The sequence below is a fragment of the Cenococcum geophilum genome (genome assembly GCF_001692895.1).
Source record: "Cenococcum geophilum 1.58 unplaced genomic scaffold K441scaffold_39, whole genome shotgun sequence".
NCBI classification, from domain to species: Eukaryota; Fungi; Ascomycota; class Dothideomycetes; order Gloniales; family Gloniaceae; genus Cenococcum; species Cenococcum geophilum.
This window is the reverse complement of record NW_027137597.1, coordinates 874,938-897,141: the sequence shown is the minus strand read 5'-3', so window position 1 is coordinate 897,141 and position 22,204 is coordinate 874,938. Positions and strand designations below refer to the sequence as shown.

Here is a 22,204-nt window from a genome sequence, read left to right as displayed (position 1 = left end):
CTAGCAGGTTACTAGTAGGTTATAGACCTTAGTTAAAGGACCCTAGTTATAGGCGGGTGTAGGATAATATAAGTCGTTAGTATAGGTTACTACTAGTAGGTCACTAGTAGGTTAAAAACCCTAGTTAAAGGACCTCGGTTATAGACGGACCTATTTAGTATAAGTTATTAGTATAGGTCACTACTAGTAGGTCACTAGCGGGTTATAAACCCTAGTTAAAGGACCCTAGTCTTAGATAGACCTATTACCTAATATATAAACAGTCTATAAAGGTAATATAGAGTGACGGACTAGGTCTAGGCCTAGGAGAGTACTTTTTAATTACTTAGGGGTTACTAGCGGTGCGCTGTAGCCTTGCCTACGAGTCGCCTATAAGTCGCTAGGTTGCGGTAAAGTGTGGCTTATATAGGATATTAATAAATTAAGCTTCACCCCGTATATATACCGCAACTCTTACTATAAGCGTTAGCTTATTCCTTAATCCCTTAGAATATCCTCTACCTTTCTTTAATATAGGCTGTGTCTTAGCAGTAGTAGCGCTTGCCTTTCGCTTACGCTTTAGCTATAAGGCTAGGTAGTAGTATACTAGCTTTATAAAACGGTCTATAAGGATAAAGAGGTGTCTTAAACTTAGGGAGATCTATAATAGAGTTAAGTAAGTAATACCACTAGGCTTATATAGGGGCCTTAAGGGCTATAGCTTACTATAAGGTATATAGCGGTGCGATTTAAGCGTTAGTAGGTATTATAGTACCTAGGTATTTATGGAGGTCCTTAGTAAGGCCAGACCTTATTATACCTTAGGAGTCTTTAAGTATTACTAGCAGGAACTCGCCTTTAGGTGGTCGCGTGTGGAGCGTATAAAGGCGTCCCTTATACTTTATAGATGGATTAGTAACTTAGGGGTGTTCTATAAGCCGTTTCGGCTAAGGTAGCTACTACTACTACTTACTATAGTACGAGGCTTTACGCAAAGCCAGTACTAATAAGGTAACTTATAGGGTTGTTACAAGGGACCGTCTCCTAGGCTAAGGGTCTAGCGCTATTAGGTTAGTTAAAGTTTTAATAAGAATAATAGGACACTCTAGTCTGCCGGCGCTAGGTTATTAGTATAGTAGCACTAGGACCGCCTATAAGGTCTATAACCCGCAACTTTTATATAGCGTTAAGGGTTAATTTAGTACCTATTATTATATTAAGTATATAGGCGGACTTCGCCCTAGGGCGTATTTATTGTAATATATACTACAATACGTTCCTTTTCTCCCTATATAGCGTCGGGTCATAATACGCCTGCGTAAGGTATACGTTTAGGGGTATACGGTATCCAAATCTAACATTAGGTCGCGATGTCCTACGTATAATATATATTTAGGGTATATAGTATCCTAGTCTTAGCATCTAACGTTAGGTTATAATATCCTACACATAATATACGTTTAGGGTATACGGTATCCTAGTCTTAGTATTTAACGTTAGGTTGTAATATCCTGCGTATAATATACGTTTAGGGTATACGTTATCCTAGTCTTATATAGTATCTAGCACACTTACTAGATACTCTACGTAAAACAATATATAAGCTATTAGTATAGGTTACTACTAGTAGGTTACCAGTGGGTTACTAGTAGGTTATAGACCCTAGTTAAAGGACCTTAGTTATAGACGGACCTGCTACCTAATAGTTAGACATTATTTATAGCGGTTTGCCGCTAGTATTCTTTACGGTTACTACCTATATTTATCTTATAATATATAGGCGTATTACCGGCATCTAGAGGATCCTCTAAGCTATCCGGCTATTAAGTAGTCTCCCCTAGAGCTTAGTTAGGAAAGCGTCGCCTTCCTAGGGTTCCGTCCTCTAAACCTAACCCTACGGAGCCTATATTATAACCACGCTTCAAATATAAGGGTCTGCCGCTGCTAGCTACGCGGTCTTCTACGAGCTTTATAGTATAGAGCAGTTACTCTATATAGCGGATTTCTATAAAGAGGTCTTTAGCGGTTTTTACCCGTATAGCAAAGTTCTAGCGGAAGAGCTCTGCTTATAGGTAGGTTAGGAGGCACAAGAACTAAAAGTCTATCTCTTAATTAGGGTCGATAAAAGAGGTGTATAAGAAGAGGTCCTTTAAGCTATATATACGGGCTAAGAAGGTGTTAAACTTCTAGTTCTCCTTTATTATAGTTATATAGTACATAGTAGCATTTTTAAAGCGTCTTATTATAGGATTCTTAATCTGGTCTTAGACTATAGTCTTAAGTTCGTCCTATAGTAGAGGACCTTTATCCTTGGCGCCCAGACGGTAATGCACTAGTTGGGCAACTGTCTTCTCTTTTATAAGACCTTCAATAGCCCAGCGCGTACGTCGCTCGCAGTCGTAATTAGCGTCGTAGATCTTAAATCGATTCTTAATTATAGTAATCCACCGGTCGAACTTCTATTGAGTAGTACCACCAATATCAGGCAGTGACTTCTTAACTAGGGCGTCGAGATTCGTTCGTTGTATACGTTCGCTGCGCGACTTATGCTCTTTACTAGAGAGGCAACGGAAGGGCTTCGTTAAATTAATAATGCTCCGTAAGTTGGCTATTTTATTAGCCAGCTTATCTAGCTCCTTTAGGTCAGCAGTATTTGGTGGGACGCTAGTAACCTTGCTAAGCTCCTGTTAAGCCCAGGTATATAAGTTAAACTAGTCTTTAGCGTTTATAAATGTCTAATCTTAAGATTCGGAAGGTGGCTTAGATTCTGCTAGTGTGCTGCTAGCGTTTTCGTCTGCATTAGATGCTGAGGCGCTTTACCGTCGTGTCGCGGGCGTATTGCCGTTAAGTGTAGGCGTTAATCTTATCTTCGGAGGCATCGTGGATTATGGAAAATTAAACCGGCTATCCTCCCAAGGGGATTGGTAAGGATTCGAATGTGAGGTGAGGATGTGGATAGGGAGTCCAATGATAGAACAATAGGGTATATTGTACAGTAGACGAATCCTTAAGGGAGAAGGAGGAGTCTGAGGTGCGAGGTAAGGTTATCTCAGGTGGCCTCAGCCGCTTCTCCAAGGAATTTGTGGCGCTGCATGGCCCCACTCTGCAAACTCGTGCAAACTCCTAAGCCAATCAGCGGCTTAGACTAACTCCTGCGAACTCCTAAGCTAATAGAATCTCGCGCTACCCCTAGCCCCCCTATACCCCCTAAAATTCCTTTGCAAAGCGTCTAAGAGATTATAGGCGCGTATTTGGTGTAACTTGTATACTATCTTTAACGCGTATTAAATTTAAATAGCTATACTAGGGCTAATTTAGCAGCTATTGCTATAGTTCGCGATGTATTTACATTATAACCTCTCCTACTAATATATTCTAATTAATTAAACTAGCTAACTAACGTATTAGGGGGCGAAGTATAGCCTTAAAGTTTAAAGACGTGTTTTTAAACCCGTATTTACCTAACCACCCCCATTAATACGGCGACCGTACTCTACTACTATAACTCTATTTACTATTAAACTTTATAAGGTACCTCTTATACCCTATTATAAACAGCTTACCTAATTATACTATACCTAACTGTTGTGCTACAGGGGCTGCTTCGTAGTAGGGGGGAAGTTCTAGGCAGAGGCTCGTGCAGAGCTTTGAGCAGAGCTTTGTATAGAGCTTTGAGCAGAGCTTTATACAGAGCTTCAAGCAGAGCTTCGTGCAGAGCTTCGTGTAGAGCTTTATGTAGAGCTTCAAGCAGAGCTTCGTGCAGAGCTTTGAGCGGAGCTTCGAGCGGAGCTTCGAGCAGAGCTTCGAGCAGAGCTTCGTGCAGAGCTTCGTGCAAAGCTTCGTGCAGAGCTTTGTGCAGAGCTTCGTGCAGAGCTTCGTGCAGAGCTTCGTGCAGAGCTTCGTGCAGAGCTTCGTGCAGAGCTTCGTGCAGAGCCTTATGCAGAGCCATGTGCAGGCGTATAGACGTATAGACTGTAGACGTGCAGACGTGCAGACATTCATACGGGCGTTTGGTTGATTGATTATATAGACGTTTATAGAGCCATTTATATAGACGATTATAGAGCCGTTTATATAGACGATTATAGAGCCGTTTATGTAGACGATTATAGAGTCTTCCTAGTATATTAGTGCTGCGTATTAGGAGAGATTTAGAGCCCCGTATTAAGCTTTAAGTAGAGCTTTAAGTAGAGCCTCGCGTAGAGCTTTTAAGTAGAGCTTTTAAGCAGAGCTCTGTGCAGAGCCTTAAGTAGAGCTTTAAGCAGAGTGTTATACAGAGCTCTGTGCAGAGCCTTAAGTAGAGCTTTAAGTAGAGCGTTGTGCAGAGCTTCGAGCAGAGCTTTGATAGAGCTTTAAGTGGAGCTTTAATAGAGCTTTGAGTAGAGCCTTATATAGAGCTTTAAGTAGAGCTTTGAGTAGAGCTTTAAGCAGAGCTTTAAGCAGAGTAGAGCTTTAAGCAGAGAGCTTCTCTATATAGACCTTATATTTAGGCTTATTTTTAAAGGCCTTATAAACGGCTTTATATAGAGCTTTAAGCAAAGCTTTATATAGGTGTTCGTGCAGGCGTTTGTGTAGGCGTTCGTGTAGGCGTTTATACAGGCGTTCGTACAGGCGTTTGTATAGACGTTTGTAGAGATATTAGGGGCATAATTAGGCTCTATTATGGATGGATTCTATAGAGTAAGAGGAGGGCTTTTAAATAGAGGTATCGGCGAGTTAAGCGGTGGTATATTAGGGGGTAATATACGGCATTAAAGGTAAAACAGCAGTTGTCTACTAGTAAGAGTGGCACACTCTTATAAAACGCGACTATAATCCCTTAGACCCTTAGAGAGGAATCCACCTTAGCGCTCTATAATTGGCTGCTAAAGCTAGCGCAAGCACTAACGCCTGCGGCGTACGTTAGGCTGCGGCGCCGGTTGCTAATTAGCTTAGGAGTTTATAGGAGTTATAGGGGTTATAGAGGTGTGGCGGTGCCAGCCGCTGATTGGCTCAGGAGTTTACAGGAGGTAAGGTGGATTTTCTCTCCGAGGGTCTGAGTTAACTGAGATAAAGGTAAGGAAGGGGTTTCCCTAGGGGCACGTGCTCTGCACGTGCCTCACAGGCGAGTCGCATGCGAGTCGCCTGTGCCTCGCAGCTATATAACTATATACTCAGGTTTTCACCTGACAATTGCTTAACGTCCGAATCGGATCCGATCGGGTGACTTGGAACTTAGTAAATGAAAGACGAAGAGGAACTATCTATCAAACCACTTTTTTAAGTCTTTCTCTACACACTGCTGCCTCCTCGCTTGGTTCTCAACGCTCTTTTACCCTATTGCATGGCTCACAATCCCTTGAGAGCATATTCCGTCGCTACAACCTGATCCGTAGGCAAGACCTCTGTCCACTGGCTGAAAACTTCAAAAGCTTTATTATCGAACTTGATTCCGCCCTCTAGCGGATCAAACCCATGCTCGAAAACCATCTCGGTCGGCAGTGCCATCTGCTTTCTGACTCCATCAACTGTTCCTGGCACCTCCTTTGGCTTCAAGCTCTCCGCATACTCCATCGCGATCTTGTCCGCTATTATAAGCAGTACCGTCTTTATCGACTGGTCCTTGTATTCGGGTGGGTCTTCATCGCTGTCATAGGGATATGGTTGGTCGAGGCCGTCTGACCCAGCGACCTCCTGGCGCTGGAGGAAGGTGATTGCATCGCGTTCGCGGCCGGGCCGGATGGGAAGGATGGCCTTGACCCAAGGCGAATTCAGGAAGGCATTGCGGAGGTTATCTCCATCAAGTTGCATGAGCCAGCCCAACGAGGATCCTTGACGCGCGGGCTCCGTCTCTTCGGTGATAAGATAGTATGGACGCTGCCCGCTACTAGGGACTGCAGCTTTGCCAATTAGAGCTGCGCGGGTACTGAGCGGCTGAAGCGTCATGGCGGCAGAGGTCATATGGCCTGCTTCATCGACAGAGGCGAGTTGATTCGTCTGCGGTTTCCACCAGTCTGGTGCGACGAAGTACAGCATGGCATCAATGTCGAAGAAGTAGCGAATCATCTCTGATGCAGCATAATAGTCGTCACTCTTCCAGCCTTGTTCCGTACCATAAAGACGAGTAATTATGCTACGATAGATGACATTTCGTTCTTCCGCGCGCATATCCTCCTGAGACCGTGTTCGCACTTTTCCCATGACCTTGAGACGCGCGCGCAGGGTTTCGTAGAATGACTTTTCCTTCTCGGCTTGGAGCTGGTCCTGATACACTGCTTGGCTGTCTCTATTCTTCTTATCGATTCGACTCTTGGTGACTGCGTCGGGAAGGTATTCAACATGTGCATCAAAGGGAATCGGCTCCTTATTCCCAAAGTTGGCAGAAGTCAACTGGATGGTGAACTGCTCCCTAGTCTTGTCAAGCTTCAGATCATCAATCCACTGGACCGCAGCTCCGTGGAAATCAAGCAACTTGATTCTCTCCAACACGTAACCCGCTGGGGTTGTGGGCAGCTTGTAGTCGCGAATAAATGCAATCCGGTCATTCGATTCAAGGGGGCCATTTTCATGCATACCCCAACCGGCATTGTCTGGGTCGGGGCCGAAATCTTCTTCCAACTCCTTGTCTCCCGTCTTGAGAATATACGGGAAAGAGTCGGAGACAACCTTGACTAACGTGTCCGGATACGGTTGCTCCTCAGGGGGCTTTAGAGATGGGTCACGTGCCGCGGCAGTGTCATAGACGAACTCGCCCGTCCCCAAAGGATTGCCGGGATTGTCGACATACATCTGCCAACACAAGCGCTGACCAAGATCTTGTACCTGGACGGCAACCTTGCGCATTTTGCGGCTAAGCTCGTAGCTTACCAGACGGTCAGTTTTGTTCTGCAGGACATATCGCCGGCTGGAAGTGTCCGTAGTCTCGGTCACCGTCCTAAAAGTTGTCTTGTAGTTTTGCCGAACCTCACTAGAGAGCCTGGCACTCTGCTCTCTCATCTTTTTGTGGGTCTGCTCCTGCGACTGTTTTCGAGAGGTATCCAAATTGAAGCTCGCAGTGCCGCTGGCCTGAAAGACTGGCCCAATGCCGCCGGACGCAGTTGCGCTCGCGCCTAGCTTCATGTCATTCGCATTCTCGCTTTTCACGGCATCTGATAGCTCGTCCTTGTCTGTCTGATCAAGTTCGGTCTTCTGAATTGTTTCGACAGACTGCTCGGTTATCTGCTCTACTAGCTGGCGCCTGGTATTGACTTCAACAAGTTCGACTGTGCCACCGGGGCTGATCCAGACATGGCCGACTGGCGGCCCAAGAAAAGTGCCGAGCTGGAAAAAGTACTGCCGGAATTGATGCAGGAGACCGATTGGCGAAAGGTATACTGATTTGGCAGGATGATCATCAGTGAAAAACCCTGCACTGCCGACGATTCGGTCTAGATGAGCAATTCCAGGTCGGAACATCTGTTGCACGGCGGCAGGGGCCTTTTCGTTAAGATACTTGAGCACGGCCGCCATTGCTATGTCCTGGCTGCCAGGAAGAACTGTCGTAGCTGTAGTGTCAGCTTGCGGCGTACCGCTGTTGATTCCTGCTAGCAACGACTCAGGAGTTGCGTTGCCCAAGAATGCATTCATATCAAGACCCTCTTCTCCCGAAACTCTAGCTGCCAGTGCTCGTCCCAGCTGCGTCCCGGTGCGGTCGACAAAGCGAGGTTGGGCCATGGTAAGTCTTGGTACCTCTTGCTTGATGAGCTTGTTGGCGTGAAGAGCTGCCTGCTTGACGCGCCTGGAGACGGCTTTGGCAAGCGTCTCATGGGAGAGTTGCGACCTCCAGCCGATCAGGGGCTGATATACTCCAAAAAGCTCGCTAGCATAAGGAAGAACGGCTGGTTTCACTTCGTTATTTGGCGGATCATCCGGTTTCGTGTCTGGTTCAACTCGCTTCCACAATGCTGGGGTGTTGGTTGGAATCCAATCGGATTGGGACGTGTGACTTTCGACGCACTCGTACGTCAAGTTTTGGAAGGTTATACGATCCCCAGCCTTATATGCTGTGTTCGTCTTCCATTCTTCAAGTTTCTGAACTTGGGAGTCTATCTGGACAATTGCGGTAGTGGCCATATTTTCCGTGAAAGTGAGATGTTTGAGATGAGTTGTTTTGGCAAGCTAGACCTTACGATAGGGTAGCCTCGAGACCTAGAGGAGGGGTGAAGGCGGGCCAATATATGGTTACTACTGCCTTTGAGAGGCTTTCGCAGCCCCCCAAGATGGAGACTCTACATCTCAGAGTTGCAATCAATTGATTCAGTGGCTGAAACTGCATGTGTCATTAAGTCGTTCTTTCTCAGCGGACAAGAGCTGACGGTCCTTGACTGGTGAATTTCTGTTCCCTCAGCAGAGGCTTATTGCATCCAGAACGTAGTGTTGTTGGCCATCAGCTGTTTCGCCAAGTATGCCCACATTTGAGCAGAAGTCATGTACAGTGGGTGGCCAAAAGTATTGGACCTGGTACGTGCGAGCCCCACTTTCTAGACCAATCAGATCTTTTGTTGTTCCATATTGCAGCTTTTGATTGGTTAAGTGTGCACGTACCAGGTCCGATACTTCTAGCCACCCGCTGAGCTGCTTTCTCCTGTGACCTGTCTTCACAAGAAACTTGGGAAACGGGAAATTCCCGCGCGAAACAAGTTTAACATCAGGCAGCTAAGTGCCCCCTGACCATTTTACAGCTAATTGTATTTCTAGGCTGGCTTTTGTGGCGGCAACTAAATGAGCGGGGGTCTGGCCAGGATCTAGTTAAGATCTAGAGCGCACTTTTGTTGAAATTCATTGTATTGTCTATTGCTAGATCATATTCACATAACTACCTATCTATCAATTTCGCCCATAGAGGAATATTAACCAGGGCTCACAGCCCTCTTCATCATTTCAAATGCTTTGAGGCTACACATTGCAGNCATGACTTCTATAACCTTGAGGGTTTTAGACACCAACAATACAGCAGTTGAAGGTGCTTCAATTATTCTCGATGTCAAGACAGGAAATACCAATGAGAGTGGCTTTCTCGTCCTATCGGGCATCGACATCGACAGTAAATCCCATAACCTTTCAATATCACACCCATTCTATGTCACTGAGAACGTGGAGTTCAGGGGCACCCTCAAGGATGGGGAATGGAACAACGCACTTGTGCAACGCAAACTCATATCCGGTAGCATACAGTTCACGATACATCTTGGGCGGTTAGACGGCGCCCCCACCTTATTCAAGGAGGACAACGAGGTTGATGCGATGGCTGCGACGGGGAGCAACTTGCCCGGCGCCCTCATATTCAAACTCCCCAACGATCGTTACTCTCATTATTATGCCTACCGTTCCCAGTGGCTTGATCCACTCCCAGTCGAATTGGGCGGGAAGAAAATATTACCCGATACGCAACCTCCTGCATCAGCAAAGGGCTGGCGGCGATTCCAAAGTGCCCCAGCTAATCCACCGACAGACATCCAGGCTCTTAGACGTTTCTTCTGGCTGCTACACCCAGGCTCACCCAAAGACCCACAGTATGCGGTTGCTGTATGGTCACCCAATATCAACCACGAAGGCCCTCTAGATCCTCTCGACATGGTCGTGTTCTTCAGCCCACATACTGCAGCGTACACTGCAAAGTATCCATTTGGACTCGTGAAAAATACGAAGCCGGGAGATCAACAGTATATGACTCTTGGCAAGAAATACCTTCTAGATGAGTATGGCTTTGCGTACAATCTCATTGCACGCCGGCGCCGGGCGGTCATGGTGATGCCGATTTGCAATCATGGTTCCAGTGATCTTATTGGACTGGACTGGAGTGGATTTGACCCCCAAATCCACTCCATATACTGAGGAGGTGGTGGAGCTCCAGGACTCCAATATAAATCCAGATCAAATATATACTATAAATAGTAAGTCTTGGCAGAAGGTAAGGAAAAAGGTAAGGAAGTGTAAGCTTTGCAGTGTGGGAATTAAACGAGCAACTTGATTGTAAATCTATGGAAATCAAGTGGTATAAATACATGAAAGTAGACCCCTAACTCCGAAGCCCATGACTCATTTCCAACGTATCTGAGACATACGAGGGTAGTGCTGACGCAGGTGAAACAGGGTAATATGCAAGGTCCGGTAGTCGGTTACAGGAAGGAAGAACGTATTAAATTAACCCTAAATTACAAAGCCTCTATATAAGAAGCTTCATAATCTTCTACCTCAATCGCCTCCTTAAAGACAGCATATGCACCCTCATCGTCGCTCTCAGTCTCGTCATCATCTGGCTCTATAACCACTGGCTCACCCGGCCCACCTGGCTCCCCCGGGGGTGCCTCTGCCACCGCATTTGCCGCTGTATTTGCTGCTGCCTCTGCTGCTACCTTTACGGCTTCCTCCATAGCTTCCTTATACGCGGCAACTCGAGCCTTTGAGGCCTCCTTTGGTGATACCATTTGTGGTATAGGCTCTCCCTCTGTAACCCCAACGTCCGTATTGTCAAACGTGCCCTTGCGCGGAGGCCCGTACCAGTGGCGAAGGCACTTATTGGCCTCAATAATATCCATTTGCAAGCAAGAGCGACGGTCCTCTAGGAGAATCTTACAGCCGCTCGCACTCATCTAACATAGGCGGTATTGCAAGTATATCAAGGGCAAACTGAGCAAGATCGGGCTGGCTCTCGTAGCGATCTACCCAGTATTATATAACGTCAAAATCGTCTAAGTCGCCTACGCGGAGGCAGTTCGTTTCCAAATATTCCTGGAGGCGATCGGCGATGGTAATAGGCGTAGTGGTAGCGTCGTCAGGGTGCACCGTTTTAAGGCGCTTGTAATTGCGAGCAGAAGTATAAGTCTTTGGCTTCGGTGGTGGCTGTGTAGAATCTTGTATATTTACTGAAGGCGCACCTTGTAGCTTGCCTTTATATTTAAGCCAGAGCTCTCTTACAAGAGCTTCAACTTTTGGAATCCAAACCTTCTTATCTTCGTGCTCCCCCCAGTTGTCCTAAAACCACTGCATCTTAAGTATTGGGTTAAGAACGATCGCCGCGTAATAGGCACTGGTATCATCTGCCTTGCAGTAGTACTTCTCACACTTCTACCAAGCAGCCTCTGAGCAACCAGCTAATTGCTTATAGTTTTGTGACTCTGCAGTGCGACGTCTTTGGGTGGCAAGCTCAGTAAACTTTTGCTACGTTTTTTCAAGCTCTAGTAAAAGCCAGTTAAGAGTTTGGAAGTGATCTGCAAGGCCCATATACTTGCCTTCTACTATAATAGTGGCCTCATAAAAAGCTTTAAGGTGATCGTGCAGATGCTTAAGCTCCTTCCAATGGCGCGTAGAGAGTAGGTCATCTTTACCAAGTGCTTTCACGCCTAAGCCCGGTGTGTACTCCTAGCAGAACTTTATAATACGTTCTCTATAATTAAGGGAGCGAGATATAGCTAAAAATAAGGAATTCCAACGCGTTTGATTGTTTTAAATAAGCTGGCAGGTATTAGTATTGATTTTATAAAGCTATTCAAATATTTAATAAAGGGAAATTATTTTGATTTTCCTCCGGCGAATTAATAATCCATAGCCGAGCCAATTAAACCCTTGTCTTTTAACGTCATATGCAAAATTAAACTCGAATCTCAACACCAAAGCTCTATACAGGATCTTAGCACATACCTCTAAGCCATTGAACTCAGCCAAAGCACCTCCAATTTTAATCCTTTTGAATACTGCATAGCGCTGGGGGGTCATTTGAATGTATCGCACAAGATTATAGAGTAATCCGACAGCTCCGCGCTTTTTCTAAAGTACCTCTATCCTCTTAAAATCCTAGTCGCGATACGCAGCAGCCAAATCCTTACATACATTCTCTGCATTAACTCCTATAATAAAGGCCTGGGCGCAAAGGTTTATAATATAACCAAAACAACGGAGCCTACGGGCTTTCCTTTTCTTTACTAACATTCCTAGGTAGAGTGCTTAAAGTATTGCATCAATACACGTATTATTTAACTCTGTATTGTCGGCCATAAAATACCCAATATTACCACGGATCTTATAGTCTTTAAAGATATCAAGGAGGACGGCTGCTATATTCTTACCGCTGTGTTCACTAATAACTTCGCGGAGGCCCAATACTACATAGCGACGCTTGCCAGCTTAATTAATAAAATGCGCAACTACACCAAGGACTCTAAGTGCATTTGGCGACGTCCAAAGGTCAAAGGATATCAAGATTATGCTGCGGGCGTTCTTAAGCTCCTTCCTCAATTTACCCTTCTACGTCTTAAACGCCTTAATTACCCAACCGCGAATCGTTTTAGAGGCCTTTAGTAAGTACTTCTCAAGCCCTAGATATGTAAAGAATAGTAGCTAACGGAAATAGATATTCTTAAATTGGAAGAAGGCAATATAACAATATACGACCTATCGCACGAGCAGCTGCTTAAAGGTATTAAAATTACAACTCCAAATGAGCGACCTCTCGGCAGGATAATCCTTAACCGTTAATTGAGTTGGAACCGTCTCGCCGTGCTTCTTCAATAAGCCTATAGCTTTATCCATATTATAATCCTCAACGAGGTAAGTCAACATGGTAAATCTTCCGCTTGACACGATAGAGAGCTCCTGCGTCTTCTTCAACCTCTTACAAATATAACAGTAGTAATATGTAGTCGAGCCGTCGCCCTCCTTTAGCTGTAGATCCTCACCCTAAAGCTATATAGGTGACGTGCGTTGCTTCGTATGCTTCGGTTTCTTCGTTAAGGCGTTACATCGAATGTAGTTCTTGCCTTGCAGCTTAAACTCAACTACCTCCTTCATGTCGTCGGCTTTCGAATTAATTGATTTTGGGGCAAGGATAATATCGTTAGATGGTGGAGGTGGGCGTACTAAGAGAAATCGTTCTATTGCGGAGGCAGGAAAGTTAAATATAACACTATAATAATAGGTGTAGATGCAGAGCCGTAACAGCAGAAGCGACAGTAGTAAGGGCAGGATGACTAGGTGTCCTATATTCTATGGCTAATACACTACTTATTAGACAGTGAGTTAGTGGTAGAGTTAAGAGAGTTGCTGATTGGCTTCCTCTTATGCACTGACTCCTTAGCGCTCTATTCCTCCTTAGCCGTAGTCCGAATTGGGTATAGATCTGGAGCTCCAAGAGTTAAATCAACCGTAGATCCACTCTAATCTACCAATTAGAAGGCCCAATCCAAATCCATATCGAAGCCGAATCCACATTGGAGCTCCAAATAGACCCCGCTCCAAGTAGATCACTGCATGGTTCGTGGGGCCCCTATTTATCAGGAGAAGGGATTTACAGACTGTGTCGTGAAGTAGCTGTGTTTCTATATCGCGAGTGCAGGACTAGCAATCTTGGTTTGACTAGCGTTGGCGGGATAGATCGAAAATCCTGGTTTATAGGCGGGAGTCTGCGTTCCCCGGGGGCAGGGATCTGGTCTACAAATTTTGGAGTGCCCCCAATGCCAGGACGAATTGTCATAAGTGGTTTTAGCCGAGGAATCGATCCGGTCATTTCCATTATGCGAAAGTGGAGGGCAGCAGGTTTCTCGCAGCAATACTGGGGCTGTCTTCCGCCCAAGGAGGAGGGGCAGCTAGATCCACATCAGCTCTTTGATGCATCGTGGCAAGAACACTGAGATCTAGATGGAGCTCACAGTGTCAGAAACGGTGGAATCGGCTGGCCTGCATACCTCAGCCTGCTCAGTAAATGGTTCTCGAACGATAGAACAAGGGTGATGCGGCTTTTCCATTCGCTTGAACAGCCGGATCCAAAGACAGATAGCCATCGGTTTTGGAAAAGGCTGATGAATGAAGATAAACCGTATGAGAATTACAAGATTAAGGGTGCGAGGGAATTGCAGGGGAAGAGGTGGACTGTAGTTCATTGCGACGGGGACTACATTGGGAATAGTCCCCCTGTGGGGATTCCGCCGCTAGGGGATGCACATCATGCTACTCCTAAAGTTGGATTTAGTCATTTTGCTGCGTTGAGTCCTATTGGAACGTCTTGACCGATGGCCATATAGATGATATTCGCTGGAATCTTTTAATATTAGTAGATTTCCGAATGACTTACACCTAGTTTGTTTGTTATTGTTTACAAATGAAATGTCTCCAGGCGGTCAACTCAAACATCCAAAATCCCACACAAAAGGATATCCGCACTAAGGCCCGCTCGAATTAGCAAGAAGAAGAAAGGGGAGTTATATTCAAGGCTGTCGGGTACCGAGAACTCAAAACACGCCTATGAATGCCCAACTCATCCAATGGAAACTCCACTCGGTAATCTTCATATTGGTGGACTACTGAAAACAGAAATTGGCAAAGACTTCAAACTCTTTCAAATCGGTTAGTATATATTTTCCAACTGCCGTCTAGTTCAGAGTATACTCTGTAAGGCAACGCCCCTTTGCTGCAATTCAAGCCTAGTATCCTTGTTCTTCTATCAAGTCCTCTCTTCCGCTAAAAGAGATAAAACAAAAACGCCAGCCCTGTGGCAGCGACATTCAACAATATCTATGACCATGACTTTTCGACAGTGGACAAAGTTGCACATCAGTCAGTTGGAGTCAGTTAGAGTGGTAATTCTTTTATTATACCCAATTCTATGACCACAGCCAGAACTCGAGTAGCTTTGTAGTAGAATTCAACCCTGCGGATATTTTTTAACTTCCACACAACAGCTCTGCCAGCAGAGAACAACCCCTCAAGTTCTTACCCTCCCCTCAATAAACGGGTAGTCTCCCCGAGAATCCTCCCTCACCAAGCCACCACCCCAACCACAGCGCTTGCAAACCATCATAAATAAATAAGAACACCATCTCCTTCTCCCCGGCGTTGGTCAGTCCCTCCTCTTTTTCGTCTACGCTGCTCCTATAGATTTCGAACAATACGAGGGTTTCCACTGAAACACATGGAGAACATACCTTCAATAGGACAAGATTAAAATTGGAGATTCAACACTATGCCTCCCCTCATATAGAAGCTATCTAAAGAAGAACGCCATGTCTTAATCTATATAGCTTTTACCACTTCCCACACTAAGGAGCAACACCAGCAACCATAAACAACCTCTCCCTCTTCATCGCAAAGCTCAATACGGTAGTGGGGGCGCCCGCAGTGATGACTAAGATGTAAGTCTTAGTTAACGTGTTTTACCAGTCAGTGGGACACCTCAAAAACCACCAAAAATTAGAAAATCTGTACCTTAATATCTCAACAATATCTCAATAATAAATTCTAAAATTTTTATAATTGGCCTTTTATACCTACTTTAAGACTCTTATTAAAGTTTTAGGGTAATAAACCTAGCCGTTGATAGCCGTTATTAAGATATCGAGTTTTAGCCCCCAATTTTAAGCTGAATTCCTATATTTCTAAAAGTACTTAATAAATTACCTTTAAAGTTAAATAAGAGTCTTAAAGTAGGTATAAAAAGCCAACTATAAAATTTTATAATTTATTATTAAGCTATTGTTGAGAGATTAAGGCACTAATTTTCTGATTTTTGGTGGTTTTTGGGGTGTCCCACTGACTGGGGTGTCCCACTGACTGGTGAAACACGTTAACGTGTTTGACTTATCTCAGTAAGCGACTCAGACGGCAAGGGCAGAACTTAAGGCGCACTCACTAATACTAAAGTGTTACTAGTCTTCGCCTAAATAAACGCCACCTTTTTTTAACCAATCAGCTATCTACCGACCTTAAGTTTGCCCTGCCGTCTGAGGGCCTATCGAGCTTTGGTGAGGCTCGACTTCAATTTTCGCAATTTTGTATAAGAGACACTCTCTCCTATATATTTAACTCCCTAACAATACCTTTTTAACCTAATAAGCTAACGAGTCGAATTAGACTAGTCTCCTCTATAATTGATTAGATTTTTATTAAAATATAAAGCTATTAGCTGGGTAAGATTTACGTAGAATTTTATAATATTTTGCGACAAAATTGCGCCCAGGCGAGGCTCTAGCAATGCAGCGTCAAAATCACCTTTTTCACTGCCGTATCTCGACCCTTTAATAATGTCTAGTTATTATAAAAATACTACGAGGTAGGAGCTCTTTAGCTTCTCTATCTATTGCACTAAATAACGACGTTGTAGCTATATTATATAAAATATTAGATATGGGCAGTCGGTCGCATTTTTTATCTAAAACTTATCGCTAGTCGACCCAAAAAAGTCACTCTGCTTCTTTCTACCCATAATTTTAATAACCTACTTTTATACTATAGGGTTTTTATATAAATATTCTTAAAATATAGCTTTAGTTATATAATCGATTAACCATAAGAATTCCTTCTATAATGAAATTTGGAGCTCTTGCTGCACCTAGCCCAAAAAGACTAAAACCAACTAAAAGAACCCTGTAAAACACCCAGAGAATCCCCCTGAGATGCATGTATCGTAGGGGAGGCACACGTCAAACGACGGTGGTTCGCACTCACGCGCGACCGCCAGAACCACGCCTAGCAATAGCCCTCCACAATAAAAACGGGCGAATGCCACACTATAAAGCGGAAATACCTTTATTAAGAAGGCATCTAATAAAATATAAAGCCTACTAGACGCGTCTAGTACCTAGAATTATAGGGGAGTAACCATTAGCCATAACAATCTAATATAGCTAGTAAAATGGCTCCGCTAGTTTAGTAAACCTTAGGCGCCCCTTTAGTAAACCCTTAATTAAATCCTCTAACGGCTAAGTAAAATTAAAAATAAATAAAAACCCCCCTTACCGGCGAACCGCACCTAGGCCGCTATAGCTGCGCTTTTATAGTATAGGGAACTTACCCCCCTTAAGATAATAACCGGGTATATAATTATAATATAACTAAATATAAAAAAAGTAGAGGGGCTTAGGGGATAATTAGAAATAGAAGTCCTTATAGAAATCCGTAAAGAGGTCTATAACGCTATTATAGTCCAATACCTTAGGAGCGGAGATATTAGAGTTACCCTAAAGAACTAACAGGTAAAGGAACAAGCCATAAGGGTAGAGGATAGGCTAGGAGAACGTATTGGCATAAAAGTACTCTATAAGAATTACCTAGTTAAAGTCCTAGCGGTCCCTATAAGCCTTAGGGTAGAAAAGGGACGCTAGGTAAATAACACAGCAATTATATAGGAGATAGTAAGATAAACGGAACGCCTTATACTAGGACTTAAGATTACCTAAATCTAATAGCTTTAATAGGAAAATATAAACTAAGTAAATAATAAGAATAATAAGAGGATATAAGGGTCGCTAGAGACTTACTAGGGAGACGCTAGATAAATATATAGCTCCCTTATCGTCAGTATATATATACTAGAAATGCAAAAACTTCTTATCTAAAAAGAAATAATTATAAACGGCCTTATATACAATATAAGGCTTTATAACTACAGACTATACCTAAAATAATACTATCGCTGCGTATAATAGGGACACACCTAATCCATATACGTAGTATAGGTGTACTGCGGTCACTATATAGGCCCCCATAATATAAGATACTACTTAAATTAAGACTAAATAAAATATATAAACTGCTACTAAAGTATATATAAGGCGTAGAAGAGAGAAGACTATATTAAATATAGAAGACGGAAGGTAAGGGCTTAATAGCTATAAGAATAACTATACGTAAGGTTATATAAATAGAAATAACAAGCAATAAGCTAGGGGGGCGCAAGTGCCTTTCTAGCGTTTCCTACCTTTAATACTAGGGGGCTAGGCTAGCTATCCTAAGCCTTAATAAGCCAGAAGCGACGCTGCGCGATATTACTAGACTATATAGGGATATAAGGGTTACAGGGGACATAAGGGAGAGGATGCCCTATAGGAAGACCCTTATAGACAGCTATAGTAAGCTTAAAACCAAGACAATTAAGAATTAGACTTAATGCGGCAAATATAATATTTGTAGCTAACTTTTAAAGGGCGTATAGCTAACTAGTAAGAACAGGGAAAAAACTAAAGATAATAACAGATTTAGATATAGAAGCGCTAGTAGGAATATAAGACATAGGAATAAAAAGCTCTATATAAAATAAGTAGTAACTAGGGTGTAGACACAAGAGATAAAAGTTCTAAATATTCTAGAGAAAGTGGAAATAGAAGAAGTAAGGAATAATAAAGAGGCGAAAGACCCTCGCCGAGGGTCCGCCACCTATCTATTATACAGTATAACTATAGCAATATAAACTACTGTCTTATAAGGCCCCTACTAGACAGCCTAGACCTAGAGAAATACTATATCCTTACTATATAAAAGCCGTACTATAATACCTATACATAATTAATATACTGCCCCTAAGGATTCTAGCTCCTATATAAACCAAAAGCAGCTATATACGTGTGCTTTATAATTAGCAAGACTATTAGCCTATCCTTATAGTTATAGTAGGCAGTTAATCTAAATATTATAGTTATAACAATTTAGACATATAGAGGACCGGTATAAATTATTAATATATATAACCCTAGGGTTAAAGGGGTCTTATAAACAGAGAACATTATATTAGTAATAAGCTTACTTAAAACCAAAGGTATAGAGTTTATCCTATTAGGAGACATAAACCTCTACTACCCGTAATAGGGGGGTATCCACGTTGCTGCTAAATAATAGGTAAAATGCCTACTAAAAGCTATAGACACCTAGGGCCTTAAGCTAGCTATCCCCCCTAGAGCAATTATATAGCAATAAGGATCCGCTAGAAGTATAATTAACCTTATATTTATAGACAAAGGCCTATACTAGAGACTTAAAAGATACAACCCCAAAAAAGAATAGGCACTTACTTTAGACTATATCCCCATCTAGATATAGCTAAATTTGGATATTAAGGTATAACTAAATAGTAAAAGATACGCAATAAGGATGCTTAAGGTAGACAGCTTCCTTAATATAGTTAAATAACAACTCTAAGACCTAGAAGAAATCTACCCAATACTAAACAAGTAAGGCTTATTAGCTACCCCTAAGAAAATTAACTAAAGACTAGAAAGAATCTAGGCAGCAATTAAAAATAGGTTAGAAGAGTACTACCCGGTCTTAAGACCGGGCCCTTATACGCGACACATATAGTCCGTATAATACGCGGTTCTTATAACTAGCTAATGATAAGTAAGAAGGAAATACTTAAGTAGCTATAACCCTAAAGATAAGAGATAATATAAAGATATAAGAAACTAGTTAAAGAATACCCTAAAAAAAGAAGTAAGGAATAACTAAAGACGATTTATAAATAAGCATACTTTTAACCTAAGCCTCCCCTATAATAAGGGCCTATAGGCTATAGCAAAATAGGTAAAGAAAAAGGTAGGGCAACTAGTAGAAGACCTATACCTACCACCCCTATAAAGAGTAGGGGAATCACAGGCCACTAATAATAACGATAAAAAGGTAAAGATCCTTATAAAAAGGTTCTTCCCCTAACCGGCTCCAGTAGACCTTAGTAACATTATAGGTAAAACACTAGTAACTCGCCTATAGGTTAACAGCGACATAATAATAAAGAAAATGGCCAGAACTATTAGCCGCCTTTTAAATAATATAGCACTAGGACTAAATAGGATTTTAAATAAGGCCCTAAAGACCTATAGACTACTTATAGCACCCTAGCTTATAGATATAGCTAAAGCTTACTTTACTATAGGCTACTACCCGCAACTCGGAAGATCTATAATGACGGTTATCCTATAAAAAGAAGGTAAAGCAGATTACTTAATCCTAGGAAGCTACCGCTATATTGCCTTAGAAAACACCCTTAGCAAGATCTTAGAAAAGGTAATAGCGGACCATATAGCAGACATAGCTAAGGAATACGCCCTACTACCATAGAGCTAAATAGGGGTAAGAAAGAACCGCTTAACACTATTAGCACTTACGCTACTCGCTGCCACTATTAAATCTACATAGGCGATGTAAAGGGACTTTATAGTATTAATACTTAGCCTAGATATTAGTGGCGCCTATAATAATATATCCTATAAGCGCCTCCTATATATCCTTAGGGCAAAAGGCTTCCCAGAATAGATTATATAATTTATTTAAGGGTTTATAGGTTAAAAAGAAACATTATTAGTCTTTAGCGGATACTAGAGCCCCCCTATTATAGTTACAACAGGAATACTATAAGGTTTACCCCTCTCGCCTATACTCTTCCTTTTCTTTATAAGCAACTTACTTAACTCCTTTAAAGAAGGGGCAACCTAGGGAATAGGCTTTATTAATAATATAAACCTAATTATATACGGGCTAACAGCTGTAGAGAATTGTAAAATACTAAAGAAAGCTTATAATACCTATATAGAATAGGCAAGATAATATAGAGTCTAATTCTTACTAGAGAAATACTAGCTAATCCATTTTATAAGAAAACGCAACTAATCTATAGATCTTTAGTATATAATTTACATCTAAGGCTTTAGGGGTTAATTAGTTTAGGGCCTAAGGGTATTAAGAGTATAGGTAGATAGTAAGCTCTAGTAGAGCGCATATATAGCGTAAGCGGCCTATAAGGGCTAAGTATAGTACATTATATTATCTAGGATCGTTAATTCTATATAGGGTCTATACTTCTAGAGGTCACGCCTACTATATACAGTAGTTATCCGGCCAACTATAACGTATAGGTCCAGTATTTAGGCCATTAGAGAATCTAAAAAAGGCCCCCCTAAGTCACTCCTTAAACTACTTTAAAAGGTCTAAATAGCCTACCTCTAAAGTATAATAGGCGTATATAAGCGAACGGCCACAGCACTACTTAAGAAGGAAGCCAATATTCCCCCCCTATAACTATATATTAAAGCCGCTATAATATAAAGGGCGTAAAATAAACGCAACTCTAATATTATAAAGTATATTAAGACACGCCTAAATAAACTATAGAGGGACCCTAGGGCGCCCCATAAGAGAATAAACTAATAACCCTAAAATAGGAAAGATATATTAGAGAAATAAGTAAAGAAAGTAAAAGAAAAATAGTGCTACTTTAGGGCCTAGGCCTATATAAAGGAGGAAGGAAAACGTATAAGAGGCCAGTAAAGATAATAATAAAAAAGAAAAAGGAGCTAAAGTAGAGTATAAAAGAATGCTAGGAAACTATCTACTATAATATAATACTAGTTAGACCAACGCTAAAGAAATATATAGGAGTTAAAGGTATAGAGGCTAACTAAGGCAAGAGGAACCTAAGCTATAGCATAGTTAACGCTATAGGGGGTAAATACTCTAGGGCTCTAAGAAGGCCTAATAAAGGTAGAAAATATAATAGTAATACTCTTAAGAATAGGAATAATAGGACTAAAAGACTAGCTCTACTNNGTNGGTNTCNTANTAGGTAGCCNNAGATATAAATATAGCTNGCTAAGACAGACACCAAAACACGTAATACTGTTATGCCCCTTACGCACTAACTAAGAAGTAATACTCTTAGTAGCTAGCATAGAGAACTATAATATACTGCTCTTAATATAAAAAGGCCTTAAGGCGGTTACCTAGTAGCTTATTAGCTAAAATATACTAAACTAGTTCCGGGTTATAAGGGAAATAGTAATAGAGAGTAGGGGGGGCAAGCAACGGGCGCCCCCTAATAACTCTATAGTAGTAGAGTAAAGTATGCGATACTAGCGCGTCCGTAGGCTTATTACGGCAGCAGTGGTTCCCAAGGAGATTAAAAAGTAAGGTAGTAGGAGCACCACAGGTGACTCACAGGCGCCCCGCAGGCGCCTCGCAGGCGAGTCCTAAAAGGCGGGGAGATGGATCACGGGGTTTTCTCAAATAGAGTTTTCTCCCCACATGTATATAAGGAGTAGTCCGCGTGGGCCCAATAGGGATCCGAATCGGACGTTAAGCAATGAATTATTATTATTATATAATCAATTAGATTTTTAAAAATACGTTATTTAGGGTAAAAGCAGGGCATTAGAAAAGGTAGAAAAGAGATACCAGTCTTAAGTCGACCTTTATACATTTTCGCACCAAAGGCCCTCAGACGGCAAACGAGACAGCGCTTATAACTACAGGGGTTAATTTATACTAGCAGGGGTTAAATAAAGCTAGCAGGGGTTTTATATAAAGCTATACTAGTTAAGTACTAGTGAGATTTACTGTCTCGTTTGCCGTCTGAGTCGCTTACTGAGATAATGTTTGACCACTCCCCGGGCCACACCAGTCCTCGGGCCACTCCAAAAACCACCAAAAATCGAGAAAATCGCATTTTGATGTCTTG

At 42.4% G+C, this 22,204-nt stretch overlaps 4 protein-coding genes across 4 annotated transcripts; 1 reads left to right on the top strand and 3 right to left on the bottom strand.

Moving 5' to 3' along the window:
- Window positions 1–5,012: 5,012 nt before the first annotated feature.
- On the bottom strand, window positions 5,013–8,256 carry K441DRAFT_698489 (carbohydrate-binding module family 12 protein). The gene has a single exon (XM_067653068.1). It carries the CDS (start codon window positions 8,068–8,070, stop codon window positions 5,308–5,310), a length of 2,763 nt encoding a protein of 920 aa, XP_067500948.1. The 5' UTR covers window positions 8,071–8,256; the 3' UTR covers window positions 5,013–5,307.
- Window positions 8,257–8,907: 651 nt separating this feature from the next.
- Window positions 8,908–9,634, top strand: K441DRAFT_679663 (uncharacterized protein; the record flags this gene model as incomplete). Its single annotated transcript, XM_067651291.1, has 2 exons — window positions 8,908–9,509; window positions 9,616–9,634. 2 exons carry the CDS (start codon window positions 8,908–8,910, stop codon window positions 9,632–9,634), a joined length of 621 nt encoding a protein of 206 aa, XP_067500947.1.
- A 176-nt stretch (window positions 9,635–9,810) lies between these two features.
- On the bottom strand, window positions 9,811–10,425 carry K441DRAFT_664728 (uncharacterized protein; the record flags this gene model as incomplete). The annotated part of the gene is given in 3 exon segments (XM_067649395.1): window positions 9,811–9,881; window positions 10,137–10,354; window positions 10,367–10,425. Coding segments are annotated over 2 exon segments (262 nt in total), but the record flags the coding sequence as incomplete, so codon positions are not given.
- A 732-nt stretch (window positions 10,426–11,157) lies between these two features.
- Window positions 11,158–11,310, bottom strand: K441DRAFT_575036 (uncharacterized protein; the record flags this gene model as incomplete). The annotated part of the gene is made up of 1 exon (XM_067644134.1): window positions 11,158–11,310. A coding segment is annotated over one exon (153 nt), but the record flags the coding sequence as incomplete, so codon positions are not given.
- Between the last annotated feature and the right edge of the window lie 10,894 nt (window positions 11,311–22,204).

Bases quoted from the DNA above. Each gene is read 5' to 3' on its own strand.
- K441DRAFT_698489 (XM_067653068.1), bottom strand. From the start codon at position 8,070: ATGGCCACTACCGCAATTGTCCAGATAGACTCCCAAGTTCAGAAACTT.